Source organism: Electrona antarctica, assembly GCF_951216825.1.
Source record: "Electrona antarctica genome assembly, chromosome: 14".
In the NCBI taxonomy this organism is placed as follows: domain Eukaryota; kingdom Metazoa; phylum Chordata; class Actinopteri; order Myctophiformes; family Myctophidae; genus Electrona; species Electrona antarctica.
This window is the reverse complement of record NC_136795.1, coordinates 36,174,714-36,196,461: the sequence shown is the minus strand read 5'-3', so window position 1 is coordinate 36,196,461 and position 21,748 is coordinate 36,174,714. Positions and strand designations below refer to the sequence as shown.

At 45.1% G+C, this 21,748-nt stretch overlaps 1 protein-coding gene across 4 annotated transcripts in view; it reads left to right on the top strand.

Annotated features, from left to right (window-relative positions):
- The window catches only part of mybpc2a (myosin binding protein Ca), an 82,535-nt gene extending 67,234 nt beyond the window's left edge, over positions 1-15,301 (top strand). For 3 of the 4 annotated variants that reach the window (XM_079521680.1, XM_079521679.1, XM_079521678.1), the window contains 9 exons: positions 1,532-1,666; positions 2,714-2,881; positions 3,932-4,020; positions 4,935-5,130; positions 6,677-6,816; positions 8,345-8,504; positions 8,942-9,078; positions 13,356-13,542; positions 14,336-15,300. In XM_079521680.1, coding sequence (XP_079377806.1) covers positions 1,532-1,666; positions 2,714-2,881; positions 3,932-4,020; positions 4,935-5,130; positions 6,677-6,816; positions 8,345-8,504; positions 8,942-9,078; positions 13,356-13,542; positions 14,336-14,358 — 1,235 coding nt within the window. In that variant the 3' untranslated portion in view covers positions 14,359-15,300. Of the gene's footprint in view, positions 1-1,531; positions 1,667-2,713; positions 2,882-3,931; positions 4,021-4,934; positions 5,131-6,676; positions 6,817-8,344; positions 8,505-8,941; positions 9,079-13,355; positions 13,543-14,335 lie in introns of all 4 variants that reach the window. The other variant, XM_079521677.1, reaches the window with a different exon arrangement.
- Positions 15,302-21,748: the final 6,447 nt, after the last annotated feature.

The window sequence follows — 21,748 nt, the reverse complement described above, 5'->3', positions numbered from 1 at the left end:
GAAGCACCTGAACCACACTGCTCTACATGTCTCAGTGGGAACCACACTGGTCTAGATGTCTCAGTGGGAACCACACTGGTCTAGATGTCTCAGTGGAAGCACCTGAACCACACTGGTCTAGATGTCTCAGTGGAAGCACCTGAACCACACTGGTCTAGATGTCTCAGTGGAAGCACCTGAACCACACTGGTCTAGATGTCTCAGTGGAAGCACCTGAACCACACTGGTCTAGATGTCTCAGTGGGAACCACACTGGTCTAGATGTCTCAGTGGAAGCACCTGAACCACACTGGTCTAGATGTCTCAGTGGAAGCACCTGAACCACACTGGTCTAGATGTCTCAGTGGGAACCACACTGGTCTAGATGTCTCAGTGGAAGCACCTGAACCACACTGGTCTAGATGTCTCAGTGGGAACCACACTGGTCTAGATGTCTCAGTGGAAGCGCCTGCAACCACTGAAGACGTACTAGTTTATACTCTACAGATTGGTTAAAAGAACGTTGTTTTTAATTTAACTATATAAGAGCATACATTTTACAACCCTTTTCATATCAAGGCCCATTATTCATTCAGCATTTGAGCCACGGGCCACCATTTGATGAGATTTAGCTTCTCAGACCCGAAACCTTGAATGTCTGTTGTCGCTGGATAAGATTTTGTCCACAAGTCCATGCTGTATTGTTGTTGGTACTATAAGAGAGATAACAGGCAAACATTGATCAAAATATCAAGTATTCTACATTCTCTAATTGTGTAGACTACGTAATGCAGATGTTTAACAATAATGTAACTCTTGAGAGCGTATATAGACCATACTCTTACTCTTCAAGAGTTAAAGATCTATAAGGGTCCATTTGGTTACCAAGTCTCCCATCATTTAGCTGGGGACCACCTGGAACCCCTTGGTTGTAAACCACAGCTCTACAGAGTTAAACTAACACTATAAGATGTGACTGTGTAGAAGGACATTATTTATAACAGAGGCTTTGCTCACTATGCTCAGTCTGAAGCCACTTTTATGCTCCATCGCACAACGCTGCAGCATGCCAAAAATAGCAAACCTACAAGCTCACAAAGCGTTGCATCCGCCGCGCCTTGTGAGCTTGTAGGTCGGCTATTTCTGACACGCGACACCGCCGTGCGACGACGTCCACATCTGGCTCAACCCATTGAGACCTGAGAACAGATTCTACATCAGTGGTTCTCACACTATTTCATGTCAAGGACATGAAAGAAAAAAAACGTTCGCTGTGGAAGAATATTCAAAGATTTGCACAGGTTTTAACGATTAAAAAAACAGAGCAGATCTACAAGCTCGTGGCGCGGCAAGCTTGTAGATCTGCTGTTTTTCAACAGCTAAAGTTTGAAATAAGGGTTAAAGTGGTTAAAAGCTATACGGTGACACAGATGCGTCGTCCTCAGGTCTAAATCGTCCTCAGGTCTAAATCGGGCTTAAGGCGGCTTAACCCTCCCAAGCCATTACTTTCCACATTAAGGGTATTAATGACCTCCTTTCCTGTCTTCGTCAGCCCCCACCAGTGAGCCCACCCGCCTCACGGTGGATGATGTCACCGACTCCACCTGTGCACTGAAGTGGCGCCCGCCAGAGAGGATCGGAGGCGGAGGCATCGACGGATACATCATCGAGTACTGCAAAGAAGGAAGTCAGTACAATCATACTAATATGGATACAATAATAACAGTATGTTGCTCTATAGAGGGTATGCGCATGCTTAAAGTGAATGGCACATCGAGTGGCAAATCGAGTGGCAAAGCAACATGCAAAGTGAGTTTAAGATTGTTTAATGTTGTTTAATACAATCAAATAGGACTTTTCTGTTTGGATGAATGGGCTGTCAAGGCCAGAAAGTAGTTTTTGCCACTCAGTAGGCGTTCCTGCATAACTTCCGGGTTTGATGATGATGTCACGCGCATACCCTCTATTAACTGATTAACTCACCCAATGGCGAGATTTCTATCGATTAAGTTACATCGCGCTTGTTGCTGGCGTCTGAATGACCCTCAGTTGCTAGGCGATCGAGGGAACCGGAAATAACCGGAAGTGAAAAGTCAGCTTCCCGTATATCTGCCTCCAGTTTTTTCTTTTTAAAGGTGTTTTCAAACGTGCAGCTATTAACGCACACATTGTGGCCTGGATCAACGACAGGTCTGCTCCAGATCTGCTCAAGATCTGCTCAAGAGGGGCGCGACAATGCAAGCATAAAAAAAGCTAAACAGAATACCCTACTTTTCCCGGTTTTAATGGGTTATTTTGGAGTCATTCGTAAAAGCACTTTGCTCTACATGCGGTGTATCTGCAAGGTTCTATGTCAATAAACTGTATTGGTTGTTAAATAACAATATATTATTTATTTTGTTATTATAAAAAATCAGTGTGAGGTGAGGTGCACTCTTATCATCGTACATCATCATGATGTAACATGCCGATTTGCTCGTCAACATATGACGTAAATTCTCCATTCATTGTCAGTTCTTTTATCATGTTTTTATACTCTGTCTACTGTGAAGCACTTTGGTCAATTTCGGTTGTGTAAATGTGCTATATAAATAAAGGTTGATTGATTGATTGGTCAATGGGAATTTAATGTTTGTGTAAGACAGAAAATCTACACTAATAGCTGAATATAGGAGGGGCTAGTGCTGCGCTCCTCAAAAATACAGTGTGTCTTCTTGTGTAAACCCCGACTCAGGCGACGAGTGGGTGCAGGCCAACAAGGAGCCAGTAGAGAAGAGCCAGTACCGGGTGAAGGATCTGCCCAAGGGAGAGAAGATGCTGTTCAGAGTGGTAGCGGTCAACATCGCTGGACGCAGCCCCCCCGCCACCCTGAAGCAGGCCGTCCTCATCAGAGAGATCATGGGTCAGACATGACGCACGCACGCACGCACGCACGCACGCACGCACGCACGCACGCACGCACGCACGCACGCACGCACACACACACACACACACACACACACACACACACTGCTGGACGCAGCCCCCCCGCCACCCTGGGACAGGCCGTCATCATCACAGAGATCATGGGTCAGACATCTCGTGTTCATGTCTGACGTCAGATGGTCATTTTGTAAACATGCTGTATACCGACATGCACGTTTTACTGTGCATGTCGTTGCTGTTGGGCATAAACCTCGTGTCTCCATATTTCACTGTTTTATTTTTTATCTTATTTTTATTTTATTTTCATAAATCGATGCCCTACTTCAGTGGTTTTCAACCTTTTTCATATCAAGGCCCATTGTCTATTTAGCCATTTTAGCCATGGACCATTTGATGAGATTCAGCCTCGCAGAACCAAAACTAAAGATTTCCATGCTGTATTGATGTGGTACCGTAGGAGAAACAACAGGCAAGCAGACAACGCAACGTGTTGTGAACTTGTAGATCGGCTATTTTGGCAATTTGGAAAATGTTTGAAGTGAAAGTGGTTATATATATATATAAACTACACTGGATCCATCAGAACAGGTTCTTCTTTTTGTTCCATTTCCTGAAAAGCAACCATTTTGGACATAAGAGGTTTCCACAGACAGCAACGATATGAAGGAACTATAGCCTACGGTGTATATACTGTATGTTCATTATATCCATACTGTTCAAACCAACACCATAATATAATAACATATTCATGTAAAATGATATTCGTATGAATATATGTCTGCAGGTATATATGCAAATGTACCATATTATGTGCATTTATACACAACCAGTTGCTGCACACCAACGCACGCACGCACGCACGCACGCACGCACGCACGCACGCACGCACGCACGCACGCACGAATGACAGCACTGTATATACGTATGCACAGCACACCTCCCCCATTCATGCTTCTCCTACCACCCACTCTTCTCCAACATCCACTTAACCTTTCCCTCGCTCGTTCCCCCTCCATCCATTCCACAGAACAACCGAAAATACGCTTGCCTCGCCAGCTGAGATCCAAATTCATCAGGAGAGTGGGCGAGAAGGTCAACCTGGTCATCCCCTTCCAGGTTAGAAGGAGACCATCCAAGCTCTATATATCTCAGCTTTAGGAGCTGTCCAGTGCTCATGTGCACTGGACTGTATATGAATTATAAGCATTTGTACTGCTGCATTTAATAAAAAAATCAAGACGGTAAAGAATGAGGTACCTAGGCATTATTAAATGTTCTTAAAGAATGAGGTACCTAGGCATTATTAAATGTTCTTTCCCATCTGCCCGTTCGGCATGAATCACAGTGAACCATGAGATCATCAGCATGTCAACTCCTCCTCCTATAGGCTGGAGAGGTGATGACCTGACATGTCAACTCCTCCTCCTATAGGCTGGAGAGGTGATGACCTGACATGTCAACTCCTCCTCCTATAGGCTGGAGAGGTGATGACCTGACATGTCAACTCCTCCTCCTATAGGCTGGAGAGGTGATAACCTGACATGCCGTTTAGGACCACTTCCTGGTCCATCTGAAATGGGTTTCAGACTCAGTTGTGTTTCTGTGTGAACCCTGGACTCTGTTGAAGTAAAAAAATCACACCCATGTGAACTGAGTGGTGCAAGGTCTTATATAGCCTGATCAGCTGTCTGACGTAATGTCAGTGACCATAGTAACCATGCTCATTCTTGTGAGGCACAAACACACACGGGTACTAACAAAGCCAGTTGTTGGAGTGGTTTGCACCACTCAAAATGTTGTGTAACATAGCTAGGAGATGTACACATATATTTGACATATCAACAGTGATTAATGATGTGAATTCAAAGAAATACGGCCAACAACTCGAATGATGCCTTATTGATTGAATTGAATGATTATCGATCCATAACAACTGTTTGTATATAATCAACAGAGGGTGGAGATGATAAGAGATGTGTGTATTTTAACTATTTTCACCTGCCTGTTCAAAATGTTCACTCTGTCTGCAGGGAAAGCCTCGCCCCGTCGTGACCTGGTTCAAAGACGGCGCACCTCTGGAGGACAAAAGTGTTATGATTCAAACCACCGAGCTGTCCTCCATCTTCTTCATCCGCTCTGCGGCGAGAGACAACTCCGGCAAATACACCATGCATGTCCAGATCGACGACGTGGCGGACAGCGCTGACTTTTACGTACAGGTCGTAGGTCAGTTCGGTCACGACACGAGGCCGCTGCCACTACTCACGCGTACACGTTCGGGTCCAGTTTAGTTACGTGGTTCCTCTTTGGGATTAAGCCTCTGCACACATACATAGTCCACACTTCGTGCTGTACCGTTAATAACCTTTTTTTTTTTTTTCTTGAAGGGGATGATGGCGTGAACCCACATCAGTGGCATGTCAGAGTTTTTTTTTTTAATTTGATGATAATTCCCCCATTTCATACTCGCAGGGGATCTGTGACTTAAAGTAGCACATCATCAAAGCGCTGATTTCACCCCCCGTCTCATAATCCTGACTCCTGCGCTCCCACCGTGGCCTGCCAGCTCCTTCCTCAGCTCATGACACATCTCCCTGGGTCAGGGTGCCGGGCGGGCGGATTATGTGGCGGGGTTCCGCTGGAATTATTTACGTGTAGACCGGGATTAGGCGGCTTGGATTTGTGTGGGGGGGACGGGGGACGTTCTCCCGCTTAGCGGGGTGGAGGTGGGGTGGGGGGGGGATGAGAGAGGCACCAGCTCCCCTTGAACAGATCCACAAGCCAGACTGTCACAGCACTGCTTCTGCAAGGAGCCATGCAGCAACATAGAGCAGCAGTAAGGGCAAACATAGCAGTGCTGCTCTGCATGTTTGCACTGTACTTTTGCTGTTTGTGCGCGCGTGCGTGCGTGCGTGCGTGCGTGCGTGCGTGCGTGCGTGCGTGCGTGCGTGCGTGCGTGCGTGCGAGAGAGAGAGGAGGGAGAGAGTGCACAGGGTGAGATTAATGGCAAATGCCTTTCTGTGGCACACAGTTTTCTGTGTACTGTACAGCGTGGAGCACAAAGGAGGATTGATGATAATCATACCGTGCTGTGCAGTGCCGTGGGTCTGACAGGCACAGTACGGAGCCTCTTCCCATTGTCTGTGTTCTGTGCCTGCATGTGCACAAGAGAGATCCCAGTATGTACAGTAGCTTACTCATTTCTCCCTTCAACCTGCGTCTCGTCTTTTGCTGTACTGCCAGTCTTCATCAGTCTTTTCTTCTATGGGTGTGTTAAGCCCCCCCCCCCACCCCTGTCTGTCTGTCTGTCTGTCTGTCTGTCTGTCTGTCTGTCTGTCTGTCTGTCTGTCTGTCTGTCTGTCTGTCTGTCTGTCTGTCTGTCTGTCTGTCTGTCTGTCTGTCTGTCTGTCTGTCTGTCTGTCTGTCTGTCTGTCTGTCTCTGTCTCTCTGTATGTCTCTCTCTCAGACCTAGCAGAAAGTGAGTTATTCCTCACAAGTTGCCACAAGCATCTGACAACCCCCCCCCCCCCCCCCCCCACACACACACACACACACACACACACACACACACACACTCTCTCTCTCCCATATTTCTCACTTGGACTGTCTCATTTTCTGCTGCCGCTTGTCTAACCACCCTGTCTTGTTTGCAAGCCTCATTCTCCATGTCTATTCTATACCTCTCCAGTCCTGTACCCTACTCTGTACATCTCTCATCCTCCATGCAGACAGTCCTGTACCCTACTCTGTACATCTCTCATCCTCCATGCAGACTTGCCTGGTCCGCCCATTAACGTGCGTGTCACGGACGTTTGGGGCTTCAACGCCGCGTTGGAGTGGGATCTGCCCAAGGACGACGGCAACTGTGACATCACTGGTTACACTATTGAGAAGGCGGACATGAAAACCAAGGTGATTTGGGTTCACAGGAATGGCCCCATGACATGTGTATGTAGTGCCATGGTCACTGGTCAGGGACCCAGTACAACCCAGTAGCCAAATCAGTGTTGTTTTTGGTTTTAGTTTTAGTCGTAGTCTCTTGAATCGTTTCATTTAGTCACATTAGTCACACTAGTTTTAGTCGACTAAATCTACAGTTGACTAAATTGTATTTTGGCGGGCCTTGATGTCGTCGTATTTTTTTTTACACTTGCTGAAAATAGCCTAACTACAAGCTCACAATGCGTCGCGCTGTGACACGCTGTGAGTAGATCGGCTATTTTCAGCATGCAACCAATTGTAAAATGACTTATACTGGATCTCTTGTCCACTAGTCCCTTCTTAATATTTTAGTCTAGTTTTTATTTGTTGACGAAAATTGTCAGTATATTTAGTAGGAATGTCCCGATCACTTTTTTTTGCTCCCGATCTGATTCCGATCATTTGATTTTGAGACAGATACCGATACCGATCTTTCCCGATCCGATCTATAACACTTATGCCATATCACACTAGCAAATATCCTAATGTATGTCACTCTAGTCTAGTCTGTTGTGTTGCCTTTCAATAATTGAAAGGCAAAATGTGACTATACTTTTATTAGAATGACTGTCATTGTGGGTTTTTTTTCTTTCTATGAAAGCATGGAATCATAGCAAAATAATGATGTATTGGTTAATTAGAGTGAATACAGTTCTACAGCTTATAGAACTGAAGTCAAGTTAAAACTCTTAAAGAGTATCTCTCTCATTCAGAGAGAGTACTACAGACACCTATTCCATCATGCATGGGTTGCATTTCCTCTGTTTTCATCATAGGTGTCTTTCACGCCTCTGTGCACAGTCTTTGTTTGATGATCTTTGACTGGGACCAGAAGGAAAACAACTAGGATAAACACAACAGTTTTTACTAAATCTCATTTACATTAGACAATTAAAAATCTGATCTTTTCTCACCGATTCCGATCTTTTGAAAATTGTGTGATCGGAGCCGATTTCCGATCACCCGATCCGATCGGGACAACCCTAATATTACACTGTCAAATCCTGAGTGTTAAATGAATCACTTTCAACATAGCCTCGGCCCCATCCTTACTCATCTGCAAAGAGAAAAACCTGGTCACAATATAAGGCAGAGAGTGCATAGCCGGAAGTGTCGGTCCGGAACATCAGATCAGATGTATTTCCCCCGGATACGATATTTCACACTTTGTTTCATACACGGAAAATGTAAACAGATTTTCTGAAGCGTCAACAGCGTTTCCTTGGGCGGTACTTCCGCCAAAATCCCGCTACTTCTGCCAAATTACAGCACTTTACAGAGTAGGTCTGCGTGCTTTCAACACGGTGTGCCTAAATTTGGGCATGTCATTACAGAAGAAATTCAAACCTTTTTCGAGAGATTAAAAAATGGATGCTGAGGCGTTTAATCTGTTACTCTCTTCCTACCTCTCTCTAATTACCCCCCCCCCCCCTCTCATGTCGTTCCTGTGGTGTTGCAGGAGTGGTTCATGGTGTACGAGCACAACCGCAGGCCCAACTGCACGGTGTCTGACCTGGTCATGGGCAACGAGTACTCCTTCCGCGTGTACAGCCACAACCTCTGTGGCCTCAGCGACGACGCAGGGGTCAGCAAGAACACCGCCATCATCACCAAGACAGGTAACGCACACAGTAGGAGGTCAAACTCACTGAGGCCACACACAACCTCTGTGGCCTCAGCTACGACATCTTGGTCATCTCCAAGTACAGGTAACGAAGCGTCAGTGTACCCAGACAGTAGCGTCAAGAGGCGGCAAGATGCGGCAACCTCTTCCGGGTTTTTACACAACTGGTGGACGGAAATGACGCTCATGTGTCATTTCCGTGACGCTCGTGCAACTTGACGAGTCGGCAAAGCGTTTTTTTCCCGACGCGTCAAGTTGCAAGTTGCAAGTTGCAGGCGTGTACGAGCGCCACGAGCGTCATTTCCAGCCATTTTTAAATAGTAAAAATAGGAGAGCACACAACGCAGTGAGATGCAATGCGTTGGGAGCGTGTAGATCTACAAAGGGTCACTGTTACACTGTTATAGAACACCTCCTCTCTTCCTTCTCCAGGGCTGGATTATAACAAACCAGACTACAAAGAGAAGGACATAAACAGGTCCCCCAAGTTCACGGCACCCCTGGTGGACAGGAGTGTGGTTGCAGGCTACAGCACCGCCATCAGCTGTGCGGTCAGCGCCTATCCCAAGGTATTTACTTATTGCAACTGTAGGTGGCAGATTACTATGAAAACCTGAGTGTTAAATTAATCACTTTCAACATAGCCTCGGTCCCATCCTTACTCATCTGCAAAGAGAAAAGCCTGGTCACAATATAAGGCAGCGAGTGCATAGCCGGAAGTGTCGGTCCGGAACATCAGATCAGATGTATTTCCCCCGGATACGATATTTCACACTTTGTTTCATACACGGAAAATGTAAACAGATTTGTGAAGCGTCAACAGCGTTTCCTTGGGCGGTACTTCCGCCAAAATCCCGCTACTTCTGCCAAATTACAGCACTTTACAGAGTAGGTCTGAAAAACCCGTCCGTCGCTCCGTCACGCCAGCATATATGGCCGTCAGTCCGTCAAGCCTCGTGACACTGCCCCCGCTGCCACCCTTAGATCTCCATATATGGAGCTGACCTGTTCTGACATTCCATATGTTGATCTGACCTCATCAAACCCTGTACACTCAAGACATGCACGCTCCATATATGGCCAGTACAGAATTAATTCCATATGTTGATCTGACCCCCTCCTGTACCAAAGCGCCAGCACTCGCCCAGCAGTCTGCCGTCACCCAGAGGGTGAGATTGCTTCTCGCCCTCATTATTGTACACCCCCAAACTATAATAAAGCCTGGCCGCATGGGGGTTGAGGCACATGAAGTGGCGTAGATTCACAATGGAAGCTCTTATCTTTGGAAGCTCTATCTTATTGGAAATAGGAGATATAGTCATTTGAACGCATATGCCAACCTACTGTACAATAGTCTGCAATGTAAAATCTGAATATCAATGTAGAATGTTCTCCTTTACTTTGTGGTGACTCTGTCATGGATTGTCATAGCAGCACATACTGTATGAGGGCGTGTTAGAAAGGTGTGGTTCTAGGGCACGGTGGCACAGTGCTGTCGCCTCACAGCTAGAAGGTCCTGGGTTCGATTCCCGCTCGGGGCGCTGTGGGTGCTGGCGGCGTGTTTCCTCCTCCGCGTCATCAGTGCCCATACCCGAGGCGGGGTTGGCGAAAGGGCCTTTCTGTGCGGAGTTTGCATGTTCTCCCCGTGTCCCCTAGGGTAGGTACCCTCACAAAAACATGCAGTAATCCTGGTCTCTAAACAAACTGGCCAACCAGGGCGCCTGATGGAGGGGAAAGGAACTGGTTGGAATAACGTGTTCCTTCCACGCGCTACGTCCAACCAGGGAAACTCCCCCCTGTCACGTGTAAAGGAGCAACTTGGACACTCAGGCAGGAAGGAAGCATGAGTTCAAGTCCGTTGCTCTCCCCCATATATGGGGACTAGGTTGGCGGAGGGTGTGTAGAGAGCCCAGGATCACATTAGATAATTGGCACAGGGGTGAAAAAAATCGAGGGATAATTTTTTTTTTAGAAAGGTGTGTTCTACTGAATCCGGCACTGGATTCAGCACCAGTTGTGTAACTACAGGTAGCTTGCATACCTTACATAAGTGCCACTAAAATGTATAAGGTGTCCCAAGCAGAGAAAACTTCTCCAATAAGGCCAAAATCAATGAGCAATGTTGGAGCAATGTTGATAGTGAGAGCATACCTGCACCAGTCTCATCAAGAAGACTGAGCGGCAGTGGCTCAGGGGTAGAGTGGCCGGTAGAACAGGCGGATGGGAACCCAGTTCGATCCCGGGCTCCCCCAGAGATAATGTCGAAGTGTCCTTGAGCAAGGCGCTGAAGCCCTAATTGCCCCCGATGTGCAAGTTGGTACCTGGCATGGTTTCCTCCGCCTTCGGTGTGTGTGAATGGGTTAATGTAATGCACATCTATCTACAGTTGGAGGCCATCGATATTGTCCTTTTCTTTTTGCTGAGGTTTGCGTGATCTGCGCAAAAGGACAGTTAACCCATTTTGGGCGGGAACCCCTTTTGGTGTTTTTAACATTATGTTATAATTTAGCTATTGAAAAAAAGCAGATCTACCGAGTGGCGCGCTACGAGCTTGTAGGTCTGCTATTTTTGAAAAATCGTGAAAATATTTATTTCAGAAAACTGGAGGATTTAGAAGGATTTTTTTAAATGTTGAGGTCAGGCCTAAATGGGTCAAATGATAAGGGACAATATCGGTGGCACCCAACTGTATGTAAAGCAATTTGGATAAAAGCACTACATAAAGGCACCGTTTACCATTTACTGAGTCGGGTTGATACAACATTGTGAGAGATTGTTGTATTTGTGGGAAGGCCAGTACATCTGATACAGTACATTAGAGAGTACCAGAGACTGGTCCTTCATGCGGCATCAGAAAGGCTTGATGAAGTTGTATATCATCTGATTCTCTTCTTTTCATCTGGATCTCTTTGCATATGATGCCAAATATCATAAAAGCTGCCTTTTAGACATGAAATATAGCAGCTTCCAGATTTAAAAAAAAAGACTCGGAAAAGCAGACCAGTATTGATGATAAAACTGATGAAAAAGAGCTTTATTAAGCTCACTGAAGTCATTGACAAAACAGCTTTCGCTAATGAAATTAAAGTAGGCATCTGACCTGGAACCTTCTGCTTCCCAGGCGGGCTCTATACCCATTCAGCTATGGCTGCCCCCAATAAGAAGCTGTCCATGTGTTTCTCAACAGGGGTGGTACAGTAGGTGGTTCAGTATCATGTCAGTATCGTGGTCAGTATCATGTCAGCATCGTGGTCAGTATCATGTCAGTATCGTGGTCAGTATCATGTCAGCATCGTGGTCAGTATCATGTCAGCATCGTGGTCAGTATCATGTCAGTATCGTGGTCAGTATCATGTCAGCATCGTGGTCAGTATCATGTCAGTATCGTGGTCAGTATCATGTCAGCATCGTGGTCAGTATCATGTCAGCATCGTGGTCAGTATCATGTCAGCATCGTGGTCAGTATCATGTCAGCATCGTGGTCAGTATCATGTCAGCATCGTGGTCAGTATCATGTCAGCATCGTGGTCAGTATCATGTCAGCATCATGTCAGTATCATGTCAGCATCGTGGTCAGTATCATGTCAGCATCGTGGTCAGTATCATGTCAGTATCGTGTCAGTATCGTGTCAGTATCGTGGTCAGTATCGTGGTCAGTATCATGTCAGAATCATGTCAGTATCGTGGTCAGTATCGTGATCAGTATCATGTCAGCATCATGTCAGCATCATGTCAGCATCGTGGTCAGTATCATGTCAGCATCGTGGTCAGTATCATGTCAGTATCGTGTCAGTATCGTGTCAGTATCGTGGTCAGTATCGTGGTCAGTATCATGTCAGAATCATGTCAGTATCGTGGTCAGTATCGTGGTCAGTATCATGTCAGAATCATGTCGGCATCATGTCAGCATCATGTCACAGGAATGTTGTCACGATTACAGGGCTGTGACAGGGTTGAGGATTTTTAAATATACAGTATTGCTATATTTTATATGAGCTACCTGGCCAAAATGTAAAGTGGCCTGGTATAGCACCACCATGGTGGCAATTGAAAAATGTGGACCCGGCTGATCGGTCCAGCGGTGTCCGAGATTAGCTGTGCACAGTCGGACGGCCAATTTCTTATCATTGCCACCCTCCTTCTCTATGTCGGCCTGGCTAAGACAATACAGAATACAAGCAGAAGACAGCGTCTCATGCAGAGTGACGCGGACTACCAGTGGGACATAAGTACTGAGTAGGATCATTTTAGGATACATTTCTGCTATTTCAAGGGCAAATCCTGCTTAGTATAATACCTTTAATCTGTGTTTATTGGTGACATAACCATGCCATTGACCCATGTTTCTCAACCCCTGGTCACCAGTGGGTACCCAAGAGTAGATTCTGTGAGCGTTGCAGAAAAATACCTGACTTTGTGGTGAATGAAGAGTTTGGGTTCTAGTGTAAAATCAGTGGCTACAGTTTTTGTTCCTATGAATGCATGAGTTTGAGATTAAAAGAGTAAATAGAACAAAACCAAAATTGATGGCTCAACAGTGGAAATGTATTATTTATGTCTAGAGCCAGAACAAGAGGTGGAGCCGAAATGTCTTTCAACACAGCATTTTTATTCTTGAGAATCTGACAGAGATTTGTTGAGCCAAAATGTTGACCCAGTTTCACCTCTCAGTCTGTTCTCCCCCGCTCTCCCAACATCTCTCTCTCTCTCTGTCACTCCTCGCTCTCTCTCATCTCCTCCTCCTCCGCCTCCGCCTCTTGCTTTCTGCCAATTTGTTATCGTTGCCACCCTCCTTCCCTATATTCCCTGTTTCCTGGCCTAATTTTCACTGATGTTCTCCTGTCAGCCCAAGATCGTCTGGATGAGGAACAAGATGATCCTCGATGACAATCCCAAGTACATAATGCGGAACAACCAGGGCGTTTTGACTCTGAACATCCGTAAGCTGAGCCAGTACGACGGGGGCAAGTACACCTGCAGGGCCATCAATGACCTGGGGCAGGACGAAGTGGAGTGCAAGCTGGAGGTCAGAGGTACGTATGCACGCTCACTAAGAGGTTGGAACAAGTGAAATAATGTGTGAACTATAGGCTGGATGGGGACTGTTACTCAAACTAATCCATTTAGGGAATAAATACAAAATGCTAAATATAGTGGCTCTAGGAGCTCACAAGGCATCCCAATCCAACAGGTTGTGAGCTTGTATAGATCCACTACTTTGGCACGACACGAACGGTTGTACAACGAATAATAAAATAGGGCATACGTGGTTAACCAGACTAATCAATTATTTTAGTCAACTAACTAAAACATATTTTCCACATACTGTACATTTGTTGACATAATAAAAAACAATACAAAAAACATTAGAAGAAGAAAATAACCATAAGCCCTAGTGTGCACATCAAACTCAGATCAGGTCCATATCTTTATTATTTATCTGTGCTGCAGTGATATTGAAATCTTAATTCAGAGCACGTAAAGTATTTACCTTCAGTAAGTCAGCAAACTACATATCCCATAATGCTGCATTGAATATACCAGAGAGAGAGAGAGAGAGAGAGGACTTGGTTGAAGGTCATCGAGAACTCTCTCTGACTGCTGAAAGGCCTCGCTCTTGAAGCCGACATGATGTTGATGTAAGGACCTGCTCACAAGAGGGAGACACTGAAATGCTCAGCAGTTGCGACGAATATAAAGATAATCTTATTGTATTTGTCAGTTAGAGCTTCAGAACCTCAGACGGCTTAAGCTTGGGCTAAGAAAAGATCCACCGGCCTCACGCTGATTTATAATTCCCTTCTCCCTCTTCTCCCCTCACCCCAGTTGTGCAAGCAGAGACGAAATGAAGACGGCAAGACACAGCGGCGGACACAGTTGAACAGGAATACTAATGGATTATGTATAACCGGATAGTCATGAATAAATATGATTAGAACAGAACACTGGCGAGCTTCTAAAGCCAACAACTTCCTTCCCTTATTGTCACCCCTCACCACCACCGTGACAAATGCCACATCAGTAATGTGCCACAAATTATGACAGCGCAAGCTGTCACCTTGTCATCACCTAATTGAGAATAGCTGCAGACTAGCCTAGTAATGTTGCCAGAATATTACAGCATACAGATGGATCCCTCTTATCTGTGAAGTGAACCTGTCAAGGAACACGCTTATAAAATGGACATTCATCCATTACGTGTTCCATCCTGTGTGTGTGTGTGTGTGTGCGTGCGTGCGTGCGTGCGTGCGTGCGTGCGTGCGTGCGTGCGTGCGTGCGTGCGTGCGTGCGTGCGTGCGTGCGTGCGTGCGTGTACAGTATGCACTTGGCTTCCTGGACATTTTTATTGGTGAGGGATGAATTTATGATTGTCATGCAGCTATAGCACTGAAATCATTGCAGTGTGACCGGCTGCACACCTATCCTTCCTCGTGGTATTAGATAACGTCGCTGTCGGGTTGAAACCTTGTATGTCCAAAAGCATTACTTTTCAGTAAATTGGAAGAACAGAACCATGTGTCCTCTTAATGTGGCTCCAAAGTAGTATAGTCACAAGCTCTTAAATATTTATAAAAAACCCCAAAGCACACTTTCACTTTAACACCTTTTACATTTTTACAAAAATAGCAGATCTACAGCCACACTCTGGACCAGTGGTTCCCAAAGTGGGGTCCGAGGACCCCCAGGGGTCCTTGAGGGAATTCCAGGGGGTCCCCAGTTAAATGATAGTTTGGAACCAAATGGACCCTTGTTATGGGTCTGTAACTCTGAGAGTGTACAAATGGAACCAAATGGACCTGTCCTAATATAACGGGTCCATTTGGTTCCATTTGTACACTCCAAGCATTTTGCACAAAAAACACTTGGGCTAAAACGGCCATAGCCGTCATCAAGTGGCTATGGCTGGTTTTAGCCCAATGAGTGTTTTTTTTTTTGTGCAAAACTAATGCTTAGAATGGATTCGCCATCATGATAACCCCCTAGTTTGACACATCACATGCTACATAAAGTATGATGAAATTTTGAATTTTTTGCTATCAATAAGTTGTTAATGGTATATGGTCACATAATTATGCCAATTATGAAAATTGCTCAACATATGCAAGTTAGCATCCGGCAGTTTCTAAATGTCATACTCAACATTTCTAACATAAAACCTTGGTGTACTCAACATGTCCAGGTTCACATTCACAATGGGGCTCTATGGGCTGGCAAGTATAGACTATGTGGGAAATTTAACGGGAAAACATAAAAAGTTGGAATATGGAGATACAGGGTTCCACTATGGGATGGGAGCAAGGCAGACAGAGGCCCTTGGGCCAGGGGCCCCTGTCTGCTCTGGCCTGGTTGAACAGGTAGGCTGACTGAATGGAGGGATCACGGCTCACCCAGGCATGGCCAGCATGGTGGATCCATCAGGATTAAAGTGCTTCTTACACAGACGTGGACCTGCTGCCTTCTTCAGACACATGCACAGGACATGCCCACACACACACACACGCACCCACACACACACGCACGCACGCACACACGCACACACATATTTGTATTACTATACAGTACTTCAACATCAACGTTTTCATGTTTTGACATTTTAACCGGTAATAAAAAGGCTGAGTTTAATTGTGTTCCGGTGTCATGCCCCTGATCGACTATTTAGTGTGTGCGACAGCAGTATAAAAATAATGAAAACCTAAATCTACATTTTTACTATGAAACAAACTTTTTCGGACTGTTACTATACTTCTGGGGAAATTTGCACGGGAAGAGGCGGCTGTTCTTAGCTACTGTGGAGTCAGTAAGTACTGCAGCTGTATGGGGCTGAGACATGGACCCTCACAGTACAACAGGAAAGAGCCCTGGATGGAGTCTACACAAGAATGCTACGAATGGCACTATACTGTAGGTGTGTGGCAGCGGTGGCCGAACGGATAGCGGATCGGTCTTGATACCGGAAGGTCGCCAGTTCGAATCAGCGGTCCGACACGTTAAAATTACCACCGCTGAAGTGCCCTTGAACAAGGCATTGAACCACTACGATGAAATGTGTTCTATGAGCAGGGCCTGGCTGGAAACAAGTTCTTGAGCTTAGCCCAGATACCCTGGGTAAATATAGTAATCATTTCATTTCATTTCATTTCACATGGACGGACCGCATCAGAAATGTGGGCCTCTATAGGGACCTACCACGGGTCACAGACAAAGTCAGAGAGAGAAGGATGAGGCTGGCAGGGCACTGCGTCATGGCACCCAGAACTTGAGGCAAGTAAATTGACTATGGGAGCCAACCCAGGGCAAAGAAAGGAGGGGAAAGTAGCGCACCACCTACGTAGACGTACTGCGGCGCGACTGCTTATACAGTTGGAGGCCATCGATATTGTCCTTGTGTGGTGTTTTAAACATTAGGTTATAATTTAGCTATTGAAAAATAGCAGATCTACAAGCTCATAGCGCGCCACCGAGTGGCGCGCTACGAGCTTGTAGGTCTGCTATTTTTGAAAAATCGTGAAAATATTTATTTCAGAAAACTGGAGGATTTAGAAGGATTTTTTTAAATTTTGAGGTCAGGCCTAAATGGGTCAAATGATAAGGGACAATATCGGTGGCACCCAACTGTAGCTAACAACACAGCAGCGCTCAAGAACCTGATGTTAGATAGGAAAGTGTGGAGCTAGGGCAGCGATCCAGGAATCCTGAGTTGGTGTTGGCTAGACTTCACTCTCGCAGTAACTGCGGAAATTTGGCCCAAGTATCGTACCGTGCTCCCCTGTCACTATGACTCAGCCCTATTAGAGAATTGGGCCAGCCAGGTCAATTCAATTCAATTCAATTCAATTCAATTCAATTCAAGTCAAGTCAAGTCAAGTCAATTCAATTCAATTCAATTCAATTCAAAGGAGCGTTATTGGCATGAGAAAACTATAATTAACCAATTATAGCCAATTAGGATGGAATATGAAATATGGGACAGATCCGACTTGAGCACATGACCATAGAGATACTGTGTAACGATTTGTGAGATTTTTGGACAGAATCTGGAGGAGTAATATCATTAAATGTGTTTTACAAAAGTCGGCCTCCTGGTGGCGCTATAAAAGGCAGATGCGGAAAATGCAGGTCAAAGGTTTGTCCTTGGCCTCTAGGGAGTGTGCATGCAACGTTTCACGCAGATCGGTGCAGTTTTAGGTAAAAAATGTGAAAAGCTGCCTCATGGTGGCGCTATAATAGGCCGTTCTGGAAAATGGGGGGCAGAGGTTCATCGTTGGCATCCAGGGAGTGTGTGTGCAAAGTTTGGCATCGACCGGGTTAACGGTGCCGGAGATTAGCTGGTAACAGACGGACGGACGGAAGGACACACACACACACGGACGGACACACACACACACGGACGGAGTGCAAAACATACTCTCTCCCCATGCCTTCGGCCTGTCGGCCTGGTGGAGACAATGAGGGTATTTTACAGTTTACAGTTGGAGGGGGTACAGCATTGTGTAAACAGAGCTATGTCACATTGCATCATTATACCGGTATACATGTTTAGCCCAATTAGCCTAATAAAGCTCAAGGCTGCCAACCCTCCTGGACCCTGCAGGAGTTTGACCTCATCTCCTGCCGGACTCTTGGATTGTCATTTCTCCTGGATTTGGTATCAGACTTCCAACATTTTCACCAGAACACAGGAAATGACATCTGCTATGTTAAAATGTTTATGGCGGGACGACCCCCAGACCCCCCGCTTGGGGGAGTGGCCAGCATGCAATCATACAGAGATGTTCACTTAAATAATGATGGGTCTTACATTGTGTCAATCATCAACCGCTTTTCATTTACAAAAATATTGAGAATAAATGTAAATATTTTGAATATTTTAACAACCCTGTCCCTGGTACAAAATATTTTCAGATGGATGTCCGTGGACAATATACATTAATTAATCTGGGGTTCCTTGACGTGTGAGAAAAAAACGTGGGAACCATTGGTTTAATACTCGCATGACTGAGAGGTCATTTTGACCTATTTTTTGAGATTTTGAAGTTGATTATCTTTGCCCATGAAGCTTTCAGAATGTTCCCCTTCCATGACCATCATCATCCGTCATCATTACATCATCCCAGAAAGTTTTGACATCTGAAACATTTTCTAAATATGAATTTAAGCACATGCTATACTTGTGTCCCATTTTACTTCAGTCATGCTAGTCAAACAACATTAGGAAGCAAGCCCATATAAGCAACTACTGTACACTTTAGAAACAAGCCCAAATAAAGAACTACACTTTAGATAAAAAAAAGCCCCAAAAAACATAACCAGCCACTACCAATATTTACAAGCGACATTACAGAAAAACAAGCCAAGGGTCGCTTATAATAAGCAGACATGGCAACACTGCTGTGACAACTGAATAGTGGATTCTCCCAGGAAGGTGGTCGATCATTGGACTCCAAGGCTGCATGGAAGTTTCTCTCTTTGTCTCAAGTTGTTTTCAAGTCTCAACACTGACTCAAGTTGCATGTGAGCAAATCTTTTCCAATTTCCACGTTAAAATTCATAATGGAATTCACAGAATCACAGGAGCATGATGCAACCGATGCGCATTCAATATGGTAGGACATATAAACAAGCAAGTATATAGTCTTCTCTTCTCTTCTCTTCTCTTCTCTTCTCTTCTCTTCTCTGAAGTGAGCGCTATATGATATTAAACTTGGACTGTGAGTCTAGATCGCTGTAAAATGGAGCTAGCACTGTTATTTAAACAGTAAACCTATATGGCCAAAAATATGCATGATATTGACATAATGTCGTCTTTGGGCCTGAAGACCACAAATTCATTCGGTAGTCTAATCAGATGTAATGTAAACGTTTTTTTAATGTAAAAGACGCGCTGTGATTGGCCACTATGGCAGTGGCCTCGCGTCGTGATTTTTGTCGCTCCAATGAACTGCAGCAGCCAATGAGGCATTTAGGTTTTTGCCATTAGTGTAGATTTTCGTCTTACATAAAGATTCAATTCCCATTGACAATGAATGGAGAAGTTACGTCATATGTGGACGAGAAAATCGACATGTTATGTCATGATGATGTACGATATAAGAGCGTCCCTTACTTCACACGGGTGTGATTTTATATATATATATGGTTCGATGTGTCGTTTTTGATTCCTCCAGCAAATGATGATGATGAAAACCACTGATTTGCGCATGTGCCTCTGATTCATATACAGTATGGGCATATCGGTTATCGATGTGAGGGCCGCAAGTACACTACATGTCGTGTCGTGCTGCGACACTGGACACGGACACATGCAGGCACACACGCCAGGCATGCATGCTACTCTAAGCATGCATGTAGTTGTAGGCCTACATGCACAGACACAGACATGGGGCGCGCGCGCGCACACACACACACACACGCGCACACACGCACACGAGAAAGGCCAGGAGGTTGCATGCGCAGCGTATTAGCACTGACTCACCACACTCCTCACTATCTTCCTTCATTCCCACACTCTCCCACCGCATATATCCTCTGACAACACGCAGACACAGTCTCATGGCATGACCTCTACTCCGAGGCCTCTTACATACACGGCCTGCACACTTGTGCACACAATACAAACACAAACACACGCACTCGTGAATCAGGGTCTCATTAGCATAACACACTAGAGACTAATTAACCCATTGAGACCTGGAACGCATCCATGTCACGTTAGCGTTTAACCACATTAACCATTAACCCATTTTGGGGCGGGAACCCCTTTTGGTGTTTTAAGCATTGTTATAATTTAGCTATTGAAAAATAGCAGATCTACAAGCTCATAGCGCGCCACCGAGTGGCGCGCTATGAACTTGTAGGTCTGCTATTTTTGAAAAATCGTTAAAATGTGCCTCAAATCTTTCCGAAAATTGTCATGATTTAGAAAACTTTTTTTTCTTTTTTTTTCCGACGTCAGGCCTGAATGGGTTAATGCACCCATCAACACTGCCCTAATTAGCTCTCCCACGTCATTACTGAGCAAACGAATTACTGCTAATTTACACACCCGCAAAACAAACACAGCACCGTCTCTACTGGGAGAGTCCGCCGCGGCTCGCCTCGCACACCAAATTAAAGCTTCACTGATGTGCTGCATCCCGACCTAGCGGCCCCCGATGGGACAGCTCCTAATAACCCCATACACACACAACCCCCCAACGCAGCCAGCCGAGCTGAGCTGACAGCACAAGGATTCTAGAAAAAAGGCAAAGAGATCAAATTGCAGCAAAGCAACCACTGACTGAATACATCAGATGGTTTGAGTTTGCTTCCGTCTCTGGACGTGAAATCACAGAGAGGGCTTGTTGCAACTCATCAGCCCTGTAAGGCACTGTAGGCCGGCAGTCGAGATGGACGCGTGGGACATTTGGTATATAGTCTTTTTTATTGGCCTAAAATATTGTCTATATACATGTATTCATGAATCCACTTGCTGACCGGCTGTCAGTATTGGGCAATTTTTTTTATAGGGGTTTCTTTTGACCCTACCATTAACATCCTATATGGCAGGCAAAAATGTCAAAACTGTCAAACTTTCCTTTTGCTTTAAGTAGCATGTAACATGTCAAACTAGGGGGTTTTCATGATTCTGAATCCATTCCAAGCATTAGTTTTGCACAAAATACACTTCTTGGGCTAAAAACTCTTTGCTGACCTCATCACATTTTGTCATGACGTCTATGGCCGTTTTTAGCCCAAGAAGTGTTTTTTGTGCAAAACTAATGCATGGAATGGATTCAGAATCATGAAAACCCCCTAGTTTAGTTGTCACATGCTATAAAGCATAAGGAAAGTTTGACATTTTTGACAATTTTGCTGGATGTTAAAGGACCACTTCACCACTTTTCAACCTATCTTCATATAATAGGTCCTCACTAATATTTTTTTCTACTCAGTCTGTGTCTCATAGGAGTCTGTGGGCAGTTTAGAAACCGTCCTCCAGTGACATCATCATTAGGCAGTTTTTTTTTTAAACAATACTTTTTTACAAAAAGGTTTAGATTTTCATTATCGTGAGAACGATGGCTTCCATTTTCGCATTGCAACTTTTCAGGACTAGAAAGCCTGCAGTTTCTATTAGCTTGTATTCCCCATCGATGATGTCACTGGAGGACGGTTTCTGAACTGCCCACAGCCCTCCTATGAGACACAGACCGAGTAGAAAACAATTGTGCCATTTTTTCATGATTATTAGTGAGGACC